General features: G+C 56.4%; 1 protein-coding gene across 1 annotated transcript; it reads left to right on the top strand.

Annotated features, from left to right (window-relative positions):
* The first annotated feature begins 1,123 nt into the window (after positions 1 to 1,123).
* Positions 1,124 to 19,387, top strand: BCAN (brevican). The gene is made up of 14 exons (XM_040230248.1): positions 1,124 to 1,905; positions 5,816 to 5,926; positions 6,609 to 6,983; positions 7,255 to 7,429; positions 7,734 to 7,861; positions 8,563 to 8,856; positions 10,805 to 11,038; positions 11,599 to 12,246; positions 15,640 to 15,747; positions 16,427 to 16,585; positions 17,180 to 17,262; positions 17,622 to 17,766; positions 18,363 to 18,553; positions 18,880 to 19,387. The coding sequence occupies exons 2-14, from the start codon at positions 5,836 to 5,838 to the stop codon at positions 18,985 to 18,987; spliced, it is 2,739 nt and encodes a 912-aa protein (XP_040086182.1). The 5' UTR covers positions 1,124 to 1,905; positions 5,816 to 5,835; the 3' UTR covers positions 18,988 to 19,387.

Here is a 19,387-nt window from a genome sequence, read left to right as displayed (position 1 = left end):
TGTGCTCAAGCTCCATCAAGCCCCATGTGGGGATGAGCCTGAGTAGGGGTTAGGCTAGATACAGGCACCAGTGCCGAGACTGTGTCTCAGCTCAGGGATGCAAGGTCTGAGGAGAGCAAAGGGAGGTCCCAGATCTGTCCCCAGAGGCCTTCTCAGATCCCCTCCTCTCCACTAGAAAACATGGGACAGCATTCCCAAGATCTAAAACAGTACCTGGTCCATAGCGGACTTTCAGTTAGTATTTGTTTAATGAAATGGATTAACCGAGATTTCTTTCTCTCCAGATTCCCCAGGCACCTTGCTTTGTCCCCATCAGTTTTGCATCCCTGCCTGGGGCATGTCTCTTACTGAGGGAGCTTACAACCTGCTACTGCATGGTTTTCTTGCCCTATCTCTACAGTAGATGGGTCTCTGGGGAAGGGTTAGAATAATACCTTTTAGGTCCTCAAGGATTTGGAGAGGATGGTTTTCTGTTTGAGGGTTTTTTGTTTGTTTTGTGAGTTTCTCAAGACCTCTGGAGCCAAGTCCACAGCACAGGGAATGGCAGCCCAGGCAGTGATGAGTGGGGCAGTTGGGGCATCCAATAGAGCGCAGTCCAGAATCCCACACAGAAGGGACTTGGATGGGCGAGGGACCTCCCTTGAGGTTGCATTTGCATTACAGGCAGCCCACTTTCCTTGTGATGTTTTGGAGGTACTGCTGGAGTTTGTGGGGATCAAAGCCCCTGACAATCTATCCTCGATGCCTTCCCTGGTATCCAAGGGAGAGAATCCAGGCGTCTGGCTGTCCTGCCCACAGTCTGTACCATGGACTTCACCTGGAATCCCAGGAAGGAGGAGAGAAGGGGAGAGAGAGCCTGGGAAAGAAGAGGGAGGCAGAGCCTCTGGAGCTGTGGAGGGGGTGTCATTGGTATTCTGGGTGCTGAGGAGTCCCCAGCCTCTGGGCAGCTCTCAAGGCCCACCCCTTGGCACCAGGCTGTGCATTCATCAGCGACAGCTCTGGCCTGTGGGCCCTCTGGGCTCCCAGCAACGCCTGCATTTTGCACATTGGTTTGCATGACCAGTAATGTCCGCTCACAGTGCCACGTCCCCTCCTCCATGTCTAGAGAGGTCCTGACTTGCTTTCCTTAACCCATGAATCTGCTACCTAACCTCCATCCCTCCAGCTGCAAAGTCAGCTCCTCCTCTGTGCAGGGAGTGGAAGCATCACGGAAGACAAAACCCAATCAGAGCTTCCTCCAGGGAGGTGGTTAAGGTCACTTGCACCTGATCCTGCCTCCAAAAAAGAGATTCCCTCCCCCACTTATACGTGTGATGTCTCTCCAGGAGCAAAGCCTCCCTCCCATTCTCCCTTCATCCTCTTCTCTACTGGCTGAGTCCCTCCTCCTCTCCCCCTGAAAAACGGGAAGTCGCTCGGACAGTCTAACTTCCATCCCTCCAGCTGCAACATCATCCTGTAGATCGCGAGCGCTCCCTGCCCGCCCCTTCTGCTTTCCCTCCCTCCCTCTCTGCTCCAAGTCTTCGGCTTCTCATCCTCAGGACGATGTCCTACTTCGCTCGTCCTTGCTCTCGCGGCTGCCGCCGCCGGGAACCGATGCAAAGAAGGCAACGGGTCGCGTGATCTTCCCGAGCCCCCCGCGTTCCCAGTCCGGGGGCAGGGGCGGCTTCGAGGAAGGGCGGGGCGGGGGCGGGGGTAAAGAAAGGGGGTTTTGTGCGGCGCCCGGCGGCCCGGCGCCCTCTTCCGAGCGTCTTGCGGGCCCAGTCTCTCCTCGCGCCCGCGCAGTCCCCGCCGCAGTCTCGGCTGCAGCTGCAGGACCGAGCCGTGGACCCAGAGGAGACCCCCAGAGGAGGCGGCAAACTTCGCGGTGCCGCACCCCCACCCCGGTCCTCAGCTGCCTGCCAGTAGGTGAGTGTGACGGCATCCCGGCCTCCCCGCGGGAGGGAGAGAGAAGGGCGCTCCCGGCGGCTGCCCTGTGGTCTGCGCCCCCGACCCCTCAGCCTTTGCCTCCCGCGGCCCCGGCGCACTCACCCCGCAGACCCCTGACACCTCGGCGAGGTCTGCTGTCGGCCAGCTCGGAGCGCCCACGGCCCCTGCTGCCATCCTGCCCTCTCCAGCTCTGCCGCTGGCACCCCCATTGCTGCTTGCAGTCTAACCCGCAGCCCCCTCGAGCCCGCGGGCTCATGGGAACGCCCCTCTGGGTTCTCGCATCTTCCCTGCTGCGGGCTCCAGTCCCAGCACCACGGCGGATTTCCAACCTTCACCCCCCGCCGCTGGGTACCCACGCTGCAAGCAGCAGAGCGGGAGGAGCCGGGGCCGGCCACCCTAGGGGTACCTCCTCGTAGCTCACGCGACAGCCGACAGGAGCCTCTGTATTGGGTGGTCCTGGCGCCCACTGGAAATGGAATCCCAACTTACTTGCTAAGTGACCTTGGGCAAGTTAGTTGACCTCCCTGAGCCTCAGATTCCTCGTTGATGTAATGCCTAAAGAGTATTTTTCTTAAAGTTGAGGTTATACACGGAAAAGACTTCCCAGATGGCACTAGTGGTAAAGAACTCGCCTGCCAATGCAGGAGACATAAGAGAGAAGGGTTCCATCCCTGGGTGGGGAAGAGCCCCTGGAGGAGGGCATGGCAACCCACTCCAAAATTCTTGCCTGGAGAATCCCATGGACAGAGGAGCCTGGCAGGCTGCAGTCCATGGGGTCGCAAAGAGTCAGATAGTGCTGGAAGCAACTTAGCACGCACACAGGCATACATGGGAAGCATTTAGTTAAGAGGCCTGACTCAGGTAGACAGAAACTGTCAGCTGGAATTCCAGTTACCGCTCCTGTTTTCCTTCCTAGCACTGCTGTTGGGCTGGGAAGCACTCCCCTCCCCCATCACGTACTTCCATACTCCCTTCCTATCAGAATAGCTCAGCCCACTGGGTTCTAACAGGACTAAGATTTGCCATCAATTTTATTAGCACCATTAGTATCTGTGTTATTCCTATTCCAGATAATACCACTGAGATCAAGGGACACTGTTACCCACAGACCCACCCCAAGTATTACCGGTGCCTGTGTTGGCATGGCTAACTTTGCCGTTGATAACAGCATCACCCACATTTCAGGTTTTATACTACACAATAGCTCAGCTGGCGATGTTGCTAATCATATTATTAGTTGTGCTTCCAATAAATAGGCCTATTTTTTACAATGACTGCAATTACTCCTGTAGGCCCTGTTAAGGACTCACTGATATTGTGTAGGTTCCTGTTGCCCCTCACATGGCCTCAAAGGGGATAGCTGAAAGCTTCCCTCCTGAGGTGACCAAAGTTCGGCCTCCTGTGCATCCCTGCTGACTCTGCTGAGCACTGGAGCTCAGTTCCTATGGGGCAGACCTTGAACTGCCAGCCAGTGGACATTCAGCATGGAGATGGTGGGTGCTGGGTGCACACACCGCACACACAGCCTAGTCTTGATTCTCTGCGGACTGGACTGATGGAGCCTGTGAGGGGACAGACATCCATCAGCAGACAGGAATGGTAACGTAACATGAGAGAAGTTTCCCAAACAACTGGGGAAACTCAACACAAGGGCAGAAATCCAGAAGCTGGAGCGGAGGAATGGTGTGGCATCAGGGGAACGGACAGGAAGACTGCTGAGCTCCTGAGGTTAGAGATGGAGCGGTGTGTCCAGCTCTGGAGGATGAGAAGATGGAACGGAGGTGGGAGGATGTGTGGGGTGGAGACTAAGGCTTGGATCCCTGAGTCTAAGTCTGGGACCAAAAGAGGGGATGCTTAAGTTTTCTCAGGACTCCTGGCTATTCCAGGAAGGGGCTGAGCCCAAGCTTGGTGGGACTGGTGAGGGGGTGGGAGGTGTGTAGGACTCTCTGCTCCTGAGAACCGCACAATCAGGGCCACCCTTTTGGCCTTGCTAATCGGTGACTCCCAATCCTGGAGGTAGGGGTGGGATACCCTCCATGATTCAGCTCATCCAGGTCCTCATCAGCTTCAGACTTTCTCCCCTCATTCCCCCACCTACATAACAGGGGTGAAAGGAGGTTCTAGGGTGTTGGTCCCAGAGTGGCTCCAACTATATGGGTTTCTGGGCCGCCCATCAAAGAGCTGTGAGTAGCTCCAGCTCTAGCCCAGGGAGAGAGGAGGGAAGGCGCCAGAGAGGGGCCTAGCTCAGGACCTGGCACAGCTCAAAGGCATGGCAAAACAGTCTCCCAAGCACCCGGCAGGCACTGACTGTTCATGCCAAACGGTCCCCTCTCCAACCCCAGAAAGCAGTCCTCTCAAGTGCTCCCATGCCCAGAGCTGCTCCCAGCATCCTCTGATTGGGTCCCAACAAGAACCTCCTCCCTCTCAAAGGTCAAAGAGAGTCCCTGGGGATCTGGCTTCTGCCATTCCACCCCCACCTCTGACCCTGAGGAAATAATGCCCAGCCACACTCAGGGAAATGGAGATCACAGCGGTGAGGAGGTGTCCTTAGGAGGATCTGGGCTCTTTGGGAGGATCTGGGAGAAGAGGGTAATTTCCTATCAGCTCAGGCTCAGGAAATGGCATATATATATATATACAAGGGCAGAGCCTGATTGGTCAGGGAAGATGAGGAATAGCCAGTGGGAAGAAGCCTGATGTCAAGGAAGTCTTGCTTATAGTCTAACCTTCATCTCTCCTGCTGCACCCCTGGCCTATTCCATGGCAGTTTGGGACTCCATGCTCTTTTGAGGCTAGGCCAACTATTAAAAATGAAGTTGGCTCTGCAGCCTTCCCTCCTTGGGGCACACTGGCCTGGTACTTGACTTGGTTTCATTGGGGACTCAGTTTCAACCCTATCCCTCTCTGAGCCCCTTTCTCAATGTCCCACCCCCATCCATCCATTATGAGAGTGTAATAAGTGCCTTGAGATCTTTGGAGGAATAGTCTGAGTTCTCAGAGCTTCTGATGGCCAAGGGCAGATGGGAAATGGTCCCTCTCGTTTATTCTCACACATCCCCCTTAGCCTGGTGCTGGAGTTGGGGGAGGAAGAGGCTGGATGGAGGCCAGACTAGCAGAGACAGGGGCTTTGTCCCAGCTGGTTTCTGAGCCAGGAGATCCGGTGGGAAAGCCCGTGCCAGGCAGAAAGGAAAGCCTGGGAAGGAGGGAGAAGGCAGCCAAGGAGGAGGGGGTGGAGGATGCTCAGGGGTAAAGAGAAGAGTTTCCTTATAAGTAATGGTGCAGTGTAGAGGGGGGAGGTCAAGGAGGGATTAGACTGGAGAGAAGCTGTACATTGCCTGGGTTTAGTCTAGGAAGTCTTCCTGGAGGAAGCTAGGGAGGAAGATATAGGGAGGAAAGGTTGGATGGGTATTGTGGGAGGAGGAGGGTCCAAAGAAGTCTGGCTCTGGGAGGGACAGAGGGGACTCTAAGCATAATAGCATCTGCCATTATGCTATATGCCATAAGCACATGTTGAGCGCATGTGTTGAGCTCTTACTGTATGCAGGGTTTATTTGTTTTTGTTGTTTTTCTTTTTTGATGGAATGCACTCTCAAAGCACATAGCGTCATCACAACCTGTGAAGTGGTAGTAATGGTGCTCCTTTACAAGTAAGAAAATAAAGGCTTAATGAGAGTAAAGAACTTGCCTGAAGTCACATGGTGAGCTGACAGCACCCAGGTCTTGGTTCTGAATAAGAATCCCCTGGGGGGAGACAGGGATCAGAAGTAGTGTTAATAAATAATGAGGTGGAGACAGTGGGCTCCTGGAGTCAGGAGATGTATGATCCATGTGGATCCGGTGGGGAGTCAGAAGTCCATCCTGAGGTCTAACCCCATCTTCCCTCCTCCAGTCCCTCCCTCATCCTGCAGCATGGCCCCACTGTTCCTGCCCCTCCTGGCAGCCCTGGTTCTGGCCTGGATCCCTGCGGCCTTGGCTGATGCTCTGGAAGGAGACAGCTCAGGTAAGCAGCCCCACTCAGGGCCACCGTTTGTCTCCTACATCTCCCCTGTGGTAGGAAGGAGCCTCTTGTCCAGCCCCAAGCAACCTCTGTCAGCCTCGAGGGACCAGGGAGGAACTGGGAGCACTGTGGCCTGTGCAGGGACACTTGAAAATCAGGGATGATTTGTGGGCCCTTGATAGGGTGATGGAATTTGGGGAGTAGGGCTGGGGTGGGGCATTAAGTACAAGGCTGTCGGTCTCCAGAGTGGAGGATGGAGGACCCTCCGGGACGATGAATGGGGCTGCGAGGCTGAACAGGGATGGAACTGGGAGAAATCCAGAAAGGGGCTCTGAAGGGTACAGACTAGGGAAATTTTGAGAAGAGGGTTGCAGGACCCAGGGGTGAGGCCTTGAGGACCCAGAGTAGGGCCCAGGAATCCTCGGGTGGTACTGGGAGGCTCTGGGGGCAAAACTAGCTGACTTTGTGCACGAGTCTGTCGACCCTGAGGGGTGGGCCTGGGGGACCTACACGTGAGTTTGCAGGACTCAGCGGCCGGAGCCCTGAGTTCCTGGGGGGGGCAGGGGGCGGGGTTACGAGAACCCGAGGGCGGGGCGTCGGGATCCTGGGGCGGGGCTTAGAAACCCCGGGGTGGGGCGCGGCAGATCTACAAGGCGAAATTCCAGCCGGCTCCGCCCGTCCACAGAGGACAGGGCCTTCCGCGTGCGCATCGCGGGCGACGCGCCGCTGCAGGGCGTGCTGGGCGGCGCCCTCACCATCCCATGCCACGTTCACTACCTGCGGCCGTCGCCGAGCCGCCGGGCCGCGCAGGGCTCCCCGCGGGTTAAGTGGACCTTCCTGTCCGGCGGCCGGGAGGCCGAGGTGCTAGTGGCGCGGGGCCTACGCGTCAAGGTGAGCGAGGCCTACCGGTTCCGCGTGGCACTGCCTGCCTACCCGGCGTCACTCACCGACGTCTCCCTGGTGCTGAGCGAGCTGCGGCCCAACGACTCAGGCATTTACCGCTGCGAGGTCCAGCACGGCATCGACGACGGCAGCGACGCTGTGGAGGTCAAGGTCAAAGGTGAGAGGTCGGAGACGGAGAGCGGGAGGGGAGCCCACTGTGTGGGGCGGAAGCAGACACCTAGAAGGCGCAGACCGAATTGGAAAAGGAGTTTCCCCCTTTTCTTTCTTCAGGTGGAGGAAAATTCTACCCACAGTCTAAATTAAGTCCCTCATGCTGTAGAGTGAGCGCAATCTGGACTTTACCCTTTGTCGACAGGGGAGTGACAAGGAGGGGAAGGGGCAGTCAGTGTGCTGGGTGATCCCGCCTCAGGGTCCTCTCTGCCCCTCAGGGGTCGTCTTTCTCTACCGGGAGGGCTCTGCCCGCTACGCTTTCTCCTTCGCTGGGGCCCAGGAGGCCTGTGCCCGCATCGGAGCCCGAATCGCCACTCCGGAGCAGCTCTATGCCGCCTACCTCGGGGGCTATGAACAGTGTGACGCTGGCTGGCTGTCCGACCAGACCGTGAGGTGGGCTGGGGCTGCCGACCACGAATTTCTAGTTGTTTCTGAGGGGGCTGTTGTTTCTGAGAGGGCTGTGGCTTCTGGTTCTACCAGGGGCTACAGGCTGCTGCCTCAGGCGGGCCATATAGGGCTCCCTGCCTGTGGGAGATGAAGCTGGTCTGCGGCGGACGGGTTAGGACCGTGTGCTGGCGGGGGTGCATTTCTGCAGAGCTGAGAAGACACTTGGCTGCACTAAAAGCGATGTGATTGGGGGGGTGGGGAGGTCACCACGGAGCGGCTCCTGGTGAAGGCATTTGTACCTCCGCCCCAGGTATCCCATCCAGACGCCACGAGAGGCGTGTTATGGAGACATGGATGGCTTCCCTGGGGTCCGGAACTACGGAGTGGTCGACCCGGATGACCTCTATGATGTTTACTGTTATGCTGAAGAACTAAATGGTGATTGGGGGTGGGAGGTTCCCAGGAGAAGAGACACCTCTCCGAGGCTGCCCTTAGGTCTTCCCGAGGCTCTGCTGGACCTTACCATACTGTGTAAAGGAAACAGTGTCCCTCTCTCCAAACAGGGTCATAGAGACAGGTTCACGGCCAAAGCCTCCAGACAGGTGGCTGAGACAGGAGACTGAGTTTGACTCTGCTGCCATCTGCTGTACATCTTTTTGGCAGATAACCAGTTAGTGGCTCAGTGGCTCAGTCTTGTCCGACTCTCTGCAACCCCATGCACTATATAGCCCACTAGGCTCCTCTGTGCATGGGATTCTCCAAGCAAGAATACTGGAGTGGGTAGCCATTCCCTTCTCCAGGGGATCTTCCTGATCCAGGGATCAAACCGGAGTCTCCCCCACTGCAGGCTGATTCTTTACCATAGGACCCACCAGAAGGTTCCATACATCTCTTTACATTTTAGCATCTTTGAGCCTCAGTTTCCTTCTTTGCAGAATGAGGAAGTTGGGCCAGGTTCCTTTGAGCAGTGTTATCCATCCTAAGGTTCTATCAAGACTTCGATCCTGTGAAATAGGGCGATGGGCTCCATGTCACAGATGAGGAAACTGAGGCCCAGAGGAGCTCACCCAGAGTCCCAGTGGGAGCCCTGGGTGGAAGGAGCTACCTTCCTGGTAACCCAGCCTCTTCTTCCTCCCCAGGAGAGCTGTTCCTGGGTGCCCCTCCAGACAAGTTGACCTTGGAGGAGGCACAGACATACTGCCAGGAGCGGGGTGCTAAGATTGCAACCACCGGCCAGCTATATGCAGCCTGGGATGGTGGCCTGGACCGCTGCAGCCCTGGCTGGCTGGCTGATGGCAGTGTGCGCTACCCCATCGTCACCCCCAGCCAGCGCTGTGGTGGGGGCCTCCCTGGTGTCAAGACTCTCTTCCTCTTCCCCAACCAGACCGGCTTCCCCAATAAGCACAGCCGCTTCAACGTCTACTGCTTCCGAGGTGAGCCCACTCCCTTGCAGAGGCTGAGACCAATCTCAGGCAGGCAGAGTCGAGCCCTCCAGTTCCACCCCGGCCCTGACCAGTTTCTCTTGGGTCTTTGCCGTTTGCCTCCTGGTGCTGCAGGTAGTGCCCTCTGACTTGGTCTGTGTGGCCTCAAGGAGGGCTCACCTTTCCACGTTGCCTAAGCTGCCTCCACATCAGTAGTTCTTGCCTTGTTCTTTCTGTTGCAACACCACCTCTCCCCTATTGGGCTGCCAATCATGTCTCCATCTCTGGTCAGCTCATAAAGAGAGCAGAGATGACCAACATTCTCTGAATCCAAGGAGTGATCCACTTCAGTTAACCAAATATCCTCAGAGCCCTCAGCGGGGTTTCCAGAGCCTTCAGCTTAAGCTTGAAGGTATCAACTCCTTAACACCAAATACTGATGGACAGACGTAATCCCCAACCCCTCACAGGGAGCAGATCCTTAAGGACAGTTGGGTGTAGAGACTGCTTCCTGCCCACGTCTTATATTGAGAGCTAGAGGAGAGGCACAGGGCCCAGGCCAAGGGTGACAGTCAGGGAGGCATTGCTATAGCGTATCTGAGTCCTTGCCCCAGCTGGGAGCCTTCAGTAGTACTGGTACTTCAGTCGTACTGGTACTGGTGTTTCTGCTGGAGGCAGAAATGGGGGGAGAAGAAACAGTCTTTACCCTCAGGGAGCCCCTCCTCTGAAGGAGGAAGATGCACCTTCTGCCATGGGAGCCCCCGGCTGACTGAAGACAAGATGTCTCACTCCTAGCATGAGGAAAAACTAGGAGAAAAGCCTTACTTCCACTGGGACTGATCTCCAGACAGCTTTGGCCTGAGTCTGGGCGGAGTAGGGAAGTCAAGTCCACAGGAAGACAGGTCCATCTGAATAGGCTTACTGGAACATGGATAATGGTGATGATGATAATTATAACAGTAGCTAACACTTCTAACACTGATTATAATTAATGTGCCAAGCACTATTCTGGGACGAAATGGAAAGAGGAACTGAATCAGGAGACGGGGCTGGGGAAGAGGATGACTAGAGTGGGGAGCAGGTGGGGACAGAAGCGGCCTAGGGCACAGGTTTGCTTGTCTGGTATGAGCAGGTGACAGAGGCAGGCAGGACATGCTGTCCTGTCCTGTGTGGCTGAGCAAGGACAGCCCCCAGGGCTTTTCTTAGCCCAATTCCACCTTCCCTTCATTGGTTTTCTGCTCTTGGTTCCCTTCCCCAGGGACAAGTCAGTTCATTCTAAAACTTTGGTTATTTGCAAAGAGCAGATCCTGAAATGATAGGTCTGCTCACCCTTTGCCCTTTTGCCCCAACACTGAGTTCGTCTGGTGGTGATGGTGGAATGTCCTTCCTGTTCTCTGTCCTTCAGCTCTCCTGTGGTGATGGCAGCCTGTCCCCATCCATTTCTAAAGTCTTAGAATGACTGGGGTCCTTCACATCTTGCCCCAAACCTGGGGTCCCACAGTGCTGAGGCCGTTCTGTTCATCCTTCTGTCTCCAAGGGATGACTTCTCTCCTGAGCCTTTCTTTACCAGTCTATCTAAAGCAGTACTTCCCATCTCCTTACTCTGCTTAATTGTTCTTTAGATAGTAAAATTATAATGTATGTTTATTTGCTTATCTGTATCTAGAATATAATAAATTCTGTAGGGGCAGGAATCATGCTATTTGGCTCTGCACTCTGTCCCCAGTGCCCAGGAGATTGCTTGGCATGGTACCTAGTGGACACTTGATTAATGCTTAAGGAATGAGTGGTGAAGTCCTGGGGTGCTCCCTGGGCTCCATGAGTGCTCCACAGAGAGGATGAGAGAGAATTAAGAGAATTCCATGATCTCTGAATCTAACCCAGAGCCCTCACATGCAGGCATGGGTTGGGGGGAGAGCCACCTCTCTAACCTCCCACTGGCGCTTTCCTTCTGCCACAGACTCTGCCCAGCCTTCTGCCATCCCTGAGGCAGCCAACCCAGGCTCTGACCTGGCCTCTGATGCACTGGAAGCCATTGTCACAGTGACTGAGACCCTGGAGGAACTGAAGCTGCCCCAGGAGGCTGTGGAAAGCGAGTCCCGAGGAGCCATCTACTCCATTCCCATTATAGAGGATGGAGGTGGTGGAAGCTCCACTCCAGAAGACCCAGCGGAGGCCCCTAGAACTCTCCTAGGTAACTCAAATCTCTCATCCTGGGGTTGTCTTTGCCTGGAAGAAGTTAGAGGCAGAAGGGGCTGGCCTGGGCTGAGGCCGGGGTTGTCCCCACCGTGGCTCTGCCCTCTCAACAGCACAGTAGTGCAAGGCACCGCCCTTGTCCCTCTCCCAACCTTTGCATTTCCAGCAGAGCCCACTCCCAAATAGCTAGGTCTGGAGATGCTTGGACTAAGGAGCTGCCCTTTGGGAAGGAAGGATCTCCTTTCTTTGGTCCCTCCCCCCACCATCACCTATCCAAAATAAACAGAATTTCAACAGAATGGTAGAGGGAGATGCAACCACCAGGTTTTCCTGGACTAATGACACCTCACAGAGCCTTCTCAAGTGTTGCCTCAATATTGCAACTCTGGTTGAAATTCTTCTGGTTCAGAGTAAAGACAATTCCTCCCCAGGGCAGCCTCTTGCCTCTCCCCCAGGGCTCACCCTCCCCAGCCCCACTTCTCTCCCCGCTTCCCCTTCCTTCTTCCTGTCCTCTGGCGGGTGCTGTCCCTGGTGCTGAATCATCTGTGCTTTGCCTAGAATTCGAAACCCAATCCATTGTGCCTCCACTGGGGTCCTCAGAAGAGGAAGGCAAGGTGTTGGAGCAAGAAGAGAAATACAGGGGTGAAGAAGAGAAAGAAGAGGAAGAAGAAGAGGAGGAGGTGGAGGATGAGGCCCTGTGGGCCTGGCCCAGTGAGCTCAGCAGCCTGGACCCAGAGGCCCCTCTCCCCACCGAGCCAGCTCCAGAGGAGTCACTCACCCAGGCATCCCCTCCAGTGAGGCCTGCCCTCCAGCCTGGTGCATCACCACCACCCTATGATGAGCCAGAGGCTCCCAGGCCTCCAAGGGTCCTTGGGCCACCCACCAAGACCCTGCCCACTCCCAGGGAGGGGAACCTGGCATCCCCACCACCTTCCACTCCGGTTGGGGCAAGAGAGAGAGAGGAGGAGACTGGAGGTCCTGAGCTCTCTGGGGCCCCTCGAGGAGAGAGTGAGGAGACAGGAAGCTCCGAGGGTGCCCCTTCCCTGCTTCCAGCCACACGGGCCCCTGGGGATACCAGGGATCTGGAGAGCCCCTCTGAAGAGAATTCCAGAAGAACTGTCCCAGCAGGGACTTCAGTGCATGCCCAGCCGGTGCTGCCCACTGACAGTGCCAGCCGTGGTGGAGTGGCCGTGGCCCCCTCATCAGGTAACTTTGCCCAAGGCTCAGCCTCCCTCCTTATCCTCCACCTCTTCCTCCCCCTGCAGCTCTGGATCACCTGACCCATAGTCCTTTAACCCACCATTGCCCCAGACTCTCTCGTCCTTTACCTTCATTCTCCTACCCACCTCTACCTGCAGGCTTCCAATCCTGGATGCCCCACTTTGTGACTACCATCCCAGCTCTCTGACTTCTCACCCTATAACCCCCGACTCCGTGACTCCCACCCTGTGACCTCTCCCTGTTTCTGAAATCCTCACTGTGACCCCCATTCCCACCACCAACCACGTGGAACTTTTTCCTAGCCTCAGTTCTCTACCTGTGACTCACATCTCACTGGCCCCACAGAGCACCCTCAGGCCTTGTTCAGTGGGTGCCCTCATAGCCTTTTGCATTCTTCAAGGCCCAGGCCCAGCCCCTGCTGCTCCCTCCCCATCCTGTATGCCTCCCCGCTTCAGCTGCCTCCCACTGGTATCAGGGAAGCCTGGAGTCCCGTTCCCACCTCTCAACCTTTGGGGTCCAGGAGAGCCCTTATCCCCACAGAGCCTTAAGCAACTACTTCTATGAAGTACTTTTTTCAACTGTTTCATGGAAACAAGCCTTGGAAATAAATCTCTATTAAACTGCTTTATAACCAGAACTCTGGCACCCTCTGTCTCCAGCCCCAGCTGTTTGCCCCTTCCATTCCATGGATTGGTGTGCTGGGTAGCTCTTTGGTGCTTCTTGTGGTTCTATCTCTGTGTCTCTGTCTCTCTCCCTGGGTCTTTGTGTGTCTTTGTGCCTCTTCCTTTCCATCTTCAGCCTGCACCCTTTCCTGTCCTAGCAGTCTAACAGCCCCTTGCGGTTCCTTCATGCTCGCCTCAGGCTTGTCTCTGCCTCCCTTCCTGTCTCCTGAGATCTACACGTTACCCCAGAGACGTCTTTGTCTGTCAGTCTGTGGGGTGCTGGGAGTTGTAGTCCCTCACTTCTGACAGGGAGAAACCTCTGCAGCCCAGAGTGTGTGCATGTGTGTGTGTGTGCACGCATGTGCACGCGTGTGTGTGCATATGTCCCTTTGTATTCATTTCTGACCCATCCTCTTGGCTCCCATCTAGAGCCGCACACACAGGGTACTGACGGAGAGAGCACATCCTGGCATGGAGGGCGTTCCCTGGCATCCAGGTGCCCCAAGAGCCTGTTCCCCTCTCGCAAACATCCACGGGGGTTGGAATCTCACTTTCACGCCCATGATCTCTCCCTCCACTAACTCCTGTGCTAATGACTACCCTCACCCCCTATTTTACCCTCCCTGAACTCAAAGGATCTCAAAGTTGCTAATGCTGGAGAAGACACAGATCAGCAGGGGAAGATGGAAAGTGTGGGGGGAGGAGGAATGGGGAGTTAGGTTTTGGGGTCTGAGAGCAAGAAAACCTACCTGTTCAGTGAAGGCTGAATTTCCACATGGAGATCTCTGGAGAAGGCTGGGCTCCTCCTAGTCCCAGGACCACTCTTTTAGATGGTCCAGGGTGGGCTCAGGGTCTCTGCATCACACCTGGGCTCATGCATTTTGACTACTGGCTTCCTGCCCAGCTGGCCTTGGAGTTAGTTCAGTACTGCATTGGGCAGGAAGGGGCTTTGGTGGGAGAGGAGCACCATTGGAAGTATCAGTGGTGTCTTAGTTACCCCACCTAGGGGATGAGTGAGTGGTCCTCCAGCCCGCTATTGCAGCAGGAAGGCAGGGAGAACTTTCTGAGTGTATAATAGTTGATCCAAAAGGGGTGGGGGGATGGGAATACCAGAAAGTCTTGAGAAGTTCTTTCACCGCCAACACAGCCTCCCCTCCTGGTCAGGTTCTGCCACTCACAGCCAGGGAGAGGGAACTTTGGCTTGGGTGGGACTCCACAGACCAAGTTTGAGAGTCTTTGTCCGCCAGGATTGGAGGGTTAGGCAGAGAGGACCACAGGGGGAGCAGAAAAGTGTGAGGAATGGAAAGGGAATTCAGGACTCCTACCTTCTGTAGGGCCTGGTGCTTAAAGAGTTAAGTAAAACACCTCCCCTCCCTGCTTTGCCCTGGGAGGCAGCAACACCAGATTGGAAGAAACTGTTGGCAGAAGGGGTGATGACAGGGGGAGTGGTGCTGGAACAGCTGATTCATTTTACCCAAAACAGCTAGGTCATCCCAGAAAAATTCTTTGAACCAACTCCAGCTCCTCCTCCCCCCATCTCTGCTCTGATCCCCACCAGGCAGTGGGATCTCAGGCCAGAGTGAAGCATTGTGGGCTCTGGCCTTGGCCTCTAAGAGTGGATGGCATGGTCTGAAGGTCCCGCCCCAAGCTGGGCTGAGAACCCTGACCTGTCCTGTCAGTCTGTGAGGTCATCTTCTCCCGGTCATCTGGAACAGAAAACAGTCGAATTTGTCAGCCCCTTCAGCACCCAGGCCCGGTGTAGGAGCAGCCACCCAGCATCCTGAGAGAGAGTCCAGAAAAGGAGGCAGATGGCCTAGCCAGCTGGAGCTGGACCTAGATAACAGATTGCAGGCCTTCAGGGTAGTGTGTTAATCCAAGAAGACTGCCTGGAGGAGAGGGAACCGGAAGGAAGGAGTTGAAAGGGTTTCTAGGCTGGGGGAACCTTCAGGAGGCCCCAAGTGGAGGGGGAAAGGGGAGCCTGGTGAGGGGGGAGAGTCTGAAGAGATAAGAAGGAGAGGCAAAGAGATTGGATGATGTTGAGAGAATGTTGCGGTGCTGCAGGACAGGGCCAGCTACTGGGCTCCCTTCCTGGGATGGGTTGGGGGCAGTGGGGAAGGAGAGGGTATAGAGTGAGGAGTTCTGGGCCTGACTGCCCAATGGACAGCAGGAGGAGGGGGTTAGCTCTCTCCCGGACCATCCCGGCATCAGGTCTCAGAAGCAGTAAAAGGCAGGTCACAACTTCCTGTTCCTATGGTGACTCTCCTCTCCTTCAGTTCCACCCAGCCTATCTAGACTACACAGAATCATGCTAAGACGTGGTGCAATGACAGGGGCTGGGGGACTAAACTCTAGACCTAGAGAAGTAAAGTGACCATCTCAATGTCACCCAGCAGAGCCAGAAGCTAGGTAAGAGTCCAGGATGCATGACTGATAGCCCGGTATCTTTCCCCTTGGTGGAGCTATACCCTGAGAGCTTTCCTGGACACATCCCCTTGGTCCCTGTTAGAGCCCACACTGGCGGATATGACAGTGACCAGCATAGGACTGAGCCAGTGCTGAAACGGGGGGCCAGCGAGGAGAGGAGAAACCCAGAACTCAGGCTTCAGGGAGAACACTGAGATGCTGTGACAGCCCCCAGGACACGGGAGTCAGGGCTGGAGGGCTGGCTGCAGAGCTGTGCTCCCCTGCCCCCACACCTCACTTCTCTCCCCCTCAGGTGACTGTGTCCCCAGCCCCTGCCACAATGGCGGGACGTGCTTGGAGGAGGAGGAGGGGGTCCGCTGCCTGTGTTTGCCTGGCTATGGGGGGGACCTGTGCGATGTTGGTGAGTGTGTTGAGGGGCTGTGGTTGGGGAGGTCTGAAGCCTAGGCCCTGCCACAGTGCACTAGTTCTGAGGGAGGGGGGCGGAGGGGGAAGGGGACACTTCCCCTTTGGACCTGTCATTAATGAACCTCCATTTGTTGTCCTTGCTCTTGGACACACCGTGCGCCTGGCGGGATCTCGGTTCCCTATCACGGATGAACTTAGGCCTCCTGCAGTGGAAACGCAGATAATGAATTACCATTTTAGACAAATCACACAACTTCTCTGAGGCCTACCCTCAATTTCCTTATCTGTTAAGTGGAACCAAAAATGACTCTCTCGGGGAGTCTGTGAGCCTGGAATTTGGCAGGCACAGTCAGTACTTGTCGGTCTCCATTCTCCTGGGAGGAGAGGAAGGCTCGGCTTTTCTTTCGGATGGAGGATGGCAGAGACCCAAGTCGGGACTCCAGCCTTCACCATGGTCTCTCTCGCTGCAGAGAAAGAAGGCATCGGGGCCTCGTGCAGGGCGGCCCCCGCCAGCTCCTAACCCGGTGCTCGCTCTGGGGCGCCGCCCTCCTGCCCTCAGCCCCGCCCCCTCGGCCTGTGGCGGTGGGAGGAGCCCAGTCTCCCTGTCTGGGGACCCAGCCTCTCAAGAGTTCTGGGGTCCTCCCCGCTAAGCTGCCTGCTCTTCTGTGTCCCAGGCCTCCACTTCTGCAGCCCCGGTTGGGACGCCTTCCAGGGCGCCTGCTACAAGCACTTTTCGACCCGAAGGAGCTGGGAGGAGGCGGAGAACAAGTGCCGGATGTACGGCGCCCACCTCGCCAGCATCAGCACGCCAGAGGAACAGGACTTCATCAACAGTGGGCTGGGGACAGGGAGGGAGGCGACCCTCGTCACCTGTTCTCTCATCCACACATTCACTCATTCATCAGTCAAAGAGTGTGTTAATTAACTCCCTTATACATTCATTCAGGTACTCACTACTTGGCGTACATTCATTCATTCACTTTTCCTTCCTGTCTCCCTCCTTCCCACTCCACACGTGGGCAGTGGGGCTTCTGGCAGGCGAGGGCTGAGAAATACGCAGAAAATACTCCTGCATAAGCCTGGTGGTTCCTTGGGGGCTCGTTTATAATCGCTTCCCACCTCCCTGGCTCTCCTGCCTCCATCTACTCTCCCCGACTCTGACGCTATTGAAAGTTTTTACTTTTTCCAGAGTTTCCCTTTTCTAGCCCTAGTGATATTTTTCCTCTTCCCTCACCCCTACGCCCCTGTCTTCCTTCCTGCCCGTGTGCAGAGGTTGGAGGGAGAAATAAGGATACCGGGAAACGTGGATTCGGGGCTGCGGGGACTTGCCCCGCGAGCGCCCACAGACCGCTCAGTGACGGGGAATGGTCGCCCTCTGCTGGCAGCGGAGCTCACTGCACACTTTCGTCTCTGCGGTTGTTCCCCAGATCGATACCGGGAGTACCAGTGGATCGGGCTCAATGACAGGACCATCGAAGGGGATTTCCTGTGGTCAGATGGTGTCCCCCTGGTGAGAGGTTCCGACCGCCCCTCACGTGGTCTAGGTCGTTTCTTCGAAGCACTTCTACCCTCTACCCCCAGTGACCCCCATCTCTCCGTCTCCTTTTCCTGGCCCTGTACCTTTCCGTCTTCCTGGCCCTTCTTCCTTGTGTCCCCCTTCTCTTTTCTTCTCATCTGGTTCCCATTACCCCTACCCCCAAGTCCCCTGGCGTCTTTTCCCTTTGGGGTCCCCTACTCCCCACCCCTCTAGCCTTCCCTCTCTCGTGCCCCTCCTCGACCCCTTCTCCTCAAGTCCTCCAGGTCCGTTCCTCCCGTGCTCCTGGCTGGAGCGCCTCACTGCCTCCTGCATCCTCCCCCCCGCCCTCCCAGCTCTATGAGAACTGGAACCCTGGGCAGCCAGACAGCTACTTCCTGTCCGGAGAGAACTGCGTGGTTATGGTGTGGCACGATCAGGGACAATGGAGTGATGTTCCCTGCAACTACCACCTGTCCTACACCTGCAAGATGGGGCTGGGTGAGGGCAGGCAAGGGGGAGGAGGGGTGGGGGCCAGGGAATCCCGGAACTGATGTGTGTGCAGGAGGAGAGTGCAAAACTACACTGAGGAGTCGGAAGTGTGCCCCAGGCTGTGAGCATGGGCAGGATAACAAATTAGACGGGCTCACCAGGAGCCCCTGCTCTTTTAAACGGCCTTGCCATTCTATCTGTTTTTGGCCGCGCTGGGTCTTTGCTGCTGGGCAGGCTGTGCTCTGGCTGCGGTGGGGGGCGCTCTCTGCGGCAGGGCAGGAGCCCTGCGGCTTCTCCCGTCGCCAAGCACAGGCCCTTGGCGCCCGCCCGGCTTCAGCCGTTGCAGCTCCTGGGTTCTGGAGCACAGGCTCAGTAGCTGTGGTGAACTTAGTTGCTCTGCAGCATTTGGGACCTTCCCAGATTAGGGATCAGGCCCATGTCTCCTGCCCGGGCAGGCGGTTCGCTGCCCCTGAGCCCTCAGGGAAGCCCTTCCGCCGCCTGCTCTCTTCGTGTGTCACCTCATGGCCTTCTTCTCTCCTCCTTCATCCCAGCTCTGGGGACGGTTCGAGCCGGGTTCCCAGTTCCTGACTGTGTTCTCCCTGCAGTGTCCTGTGGGCCCCCACCAGAGCTGCCCCTGGCTCAGGTATTTGGCCGCCCACGGCTGCGCTATGAGGTCGACACAGTGCTTCGTTACCGGTGCCGGGAGGGGCTGACCCAGCGCAACCTACCACTGATCCGCTGCCAGGAGAATGGTCGCTGGGGGTCCCCCCAGATCTCCTGTGTGCCCCACAGGCCTGTGAGTCCCAGGAGGAGAAAGGTGGGAGTCACTAGCCCATATAGCCTTGGGCTCCAGTCCTAGCTCTGCCCATCGCTGGCTAGGTAAACTTGGAGTCATCACTCCGCTCTCTTGGGGCACAGAGGAGGTGGGCTGAATGCTCTTGGGGTCCCCTTCAGCGCTGCTGTCTGAGACTATGCAGCCACAGTCTGGGCTCTTAAGGGCTGAGCCAGGGAAAGTGTTTTGATGAGATCAGAGGTCAAGGAGCAAGAACATGAGAGGGCAGACTCTGAGAGGAGAAAAGATAAGGAGCCCAAGGGTGGAGGGTGAGTGTGTGTCTTTCCCAGGCTCGAGCTCTGCGCCCAATAGAGGCCCAAGAAGGACGTCAGAGGAGGCTCGTGGGGCAGTGGAAGGCACGGTTGAACCCCTCTCCCAATCCTGCTCCAGGCCCCTAAGGGGCAAGGCCCCTGGCACTGCCCTCTGCCACCAACCCTCCCTAGACCCGTGCTCTTCCGCCACGGGGAGTGACAGCAGGAGAGAGCCCATGGAAGGGCTTCTGGGAAATCCTCGGTTGGCCAAAAATCCGTTTAGCTTTTTCTGTAACATCAATATCTGGGCGTCTCCAGTCCTGCTTTAGGCCCTCTCACTCCTATTCTGGGCCTCAGATTTTTCCCTCAGGGCCTTGAGTAGGTCTCTAAGTGCCTCAACTGCCCTCTCCTTGCCAGCCATCCTGTCCCCTCCATTCTCCTGGAGGCCCCTGTGCCCACTCATTCTCAATTTCCCAAGAGAATGGGTTTGCAGGATGGAGTACCTGTAAAACAAGCAGAAAATAAAGCTGCATTTGAGCCCAAGCAA

This window comes from Oryx dammah, unplaced genomic scaffold (genome assembly GCF_014754425.2).
Source record: "Oryx dammah isolate SB20612 unplaced genomic scaffold, SCBI_Odam_1.1 HiC_scaffold_28, whole genome shotgun sequence".
In the NCBI taxonomy this organism is placed as follows: domain Eukaryota; kingdom Metazoa; phylum Chordata; class Mammalia; order Artiodactyla; family Bovidae; genus Oryx; species Oryx dammah.
This window is presented reverse-complemented; position numbering and strand designations above follow the sequence as displayed.

Bases quoted from the DNA above. Each gene is read 5' to 3' on its own strand.
- BCAN (XM_040230248.1), top strand. From the start codon at position 5,836: ATGGCCCCACTGTTCCTGCCCCTCCTGGCAGCCCTGGTTCTGGCCTGG. The intron at 5,927-6,608 runs GTAAGCAGCCCC...GCCCGTCCACAG, and splicing joins TCTGGAAGGAGACAGCTCAG to AGGACAGGGCCTTCCGCGTG. The intron at 11,039-11,598 runs GTAACTCAAATC...TGCTTTGCCTAG, and splicing joins GGCCCCTAGAACTCTCCTAG to AATTCGAAACCCAATCCATT.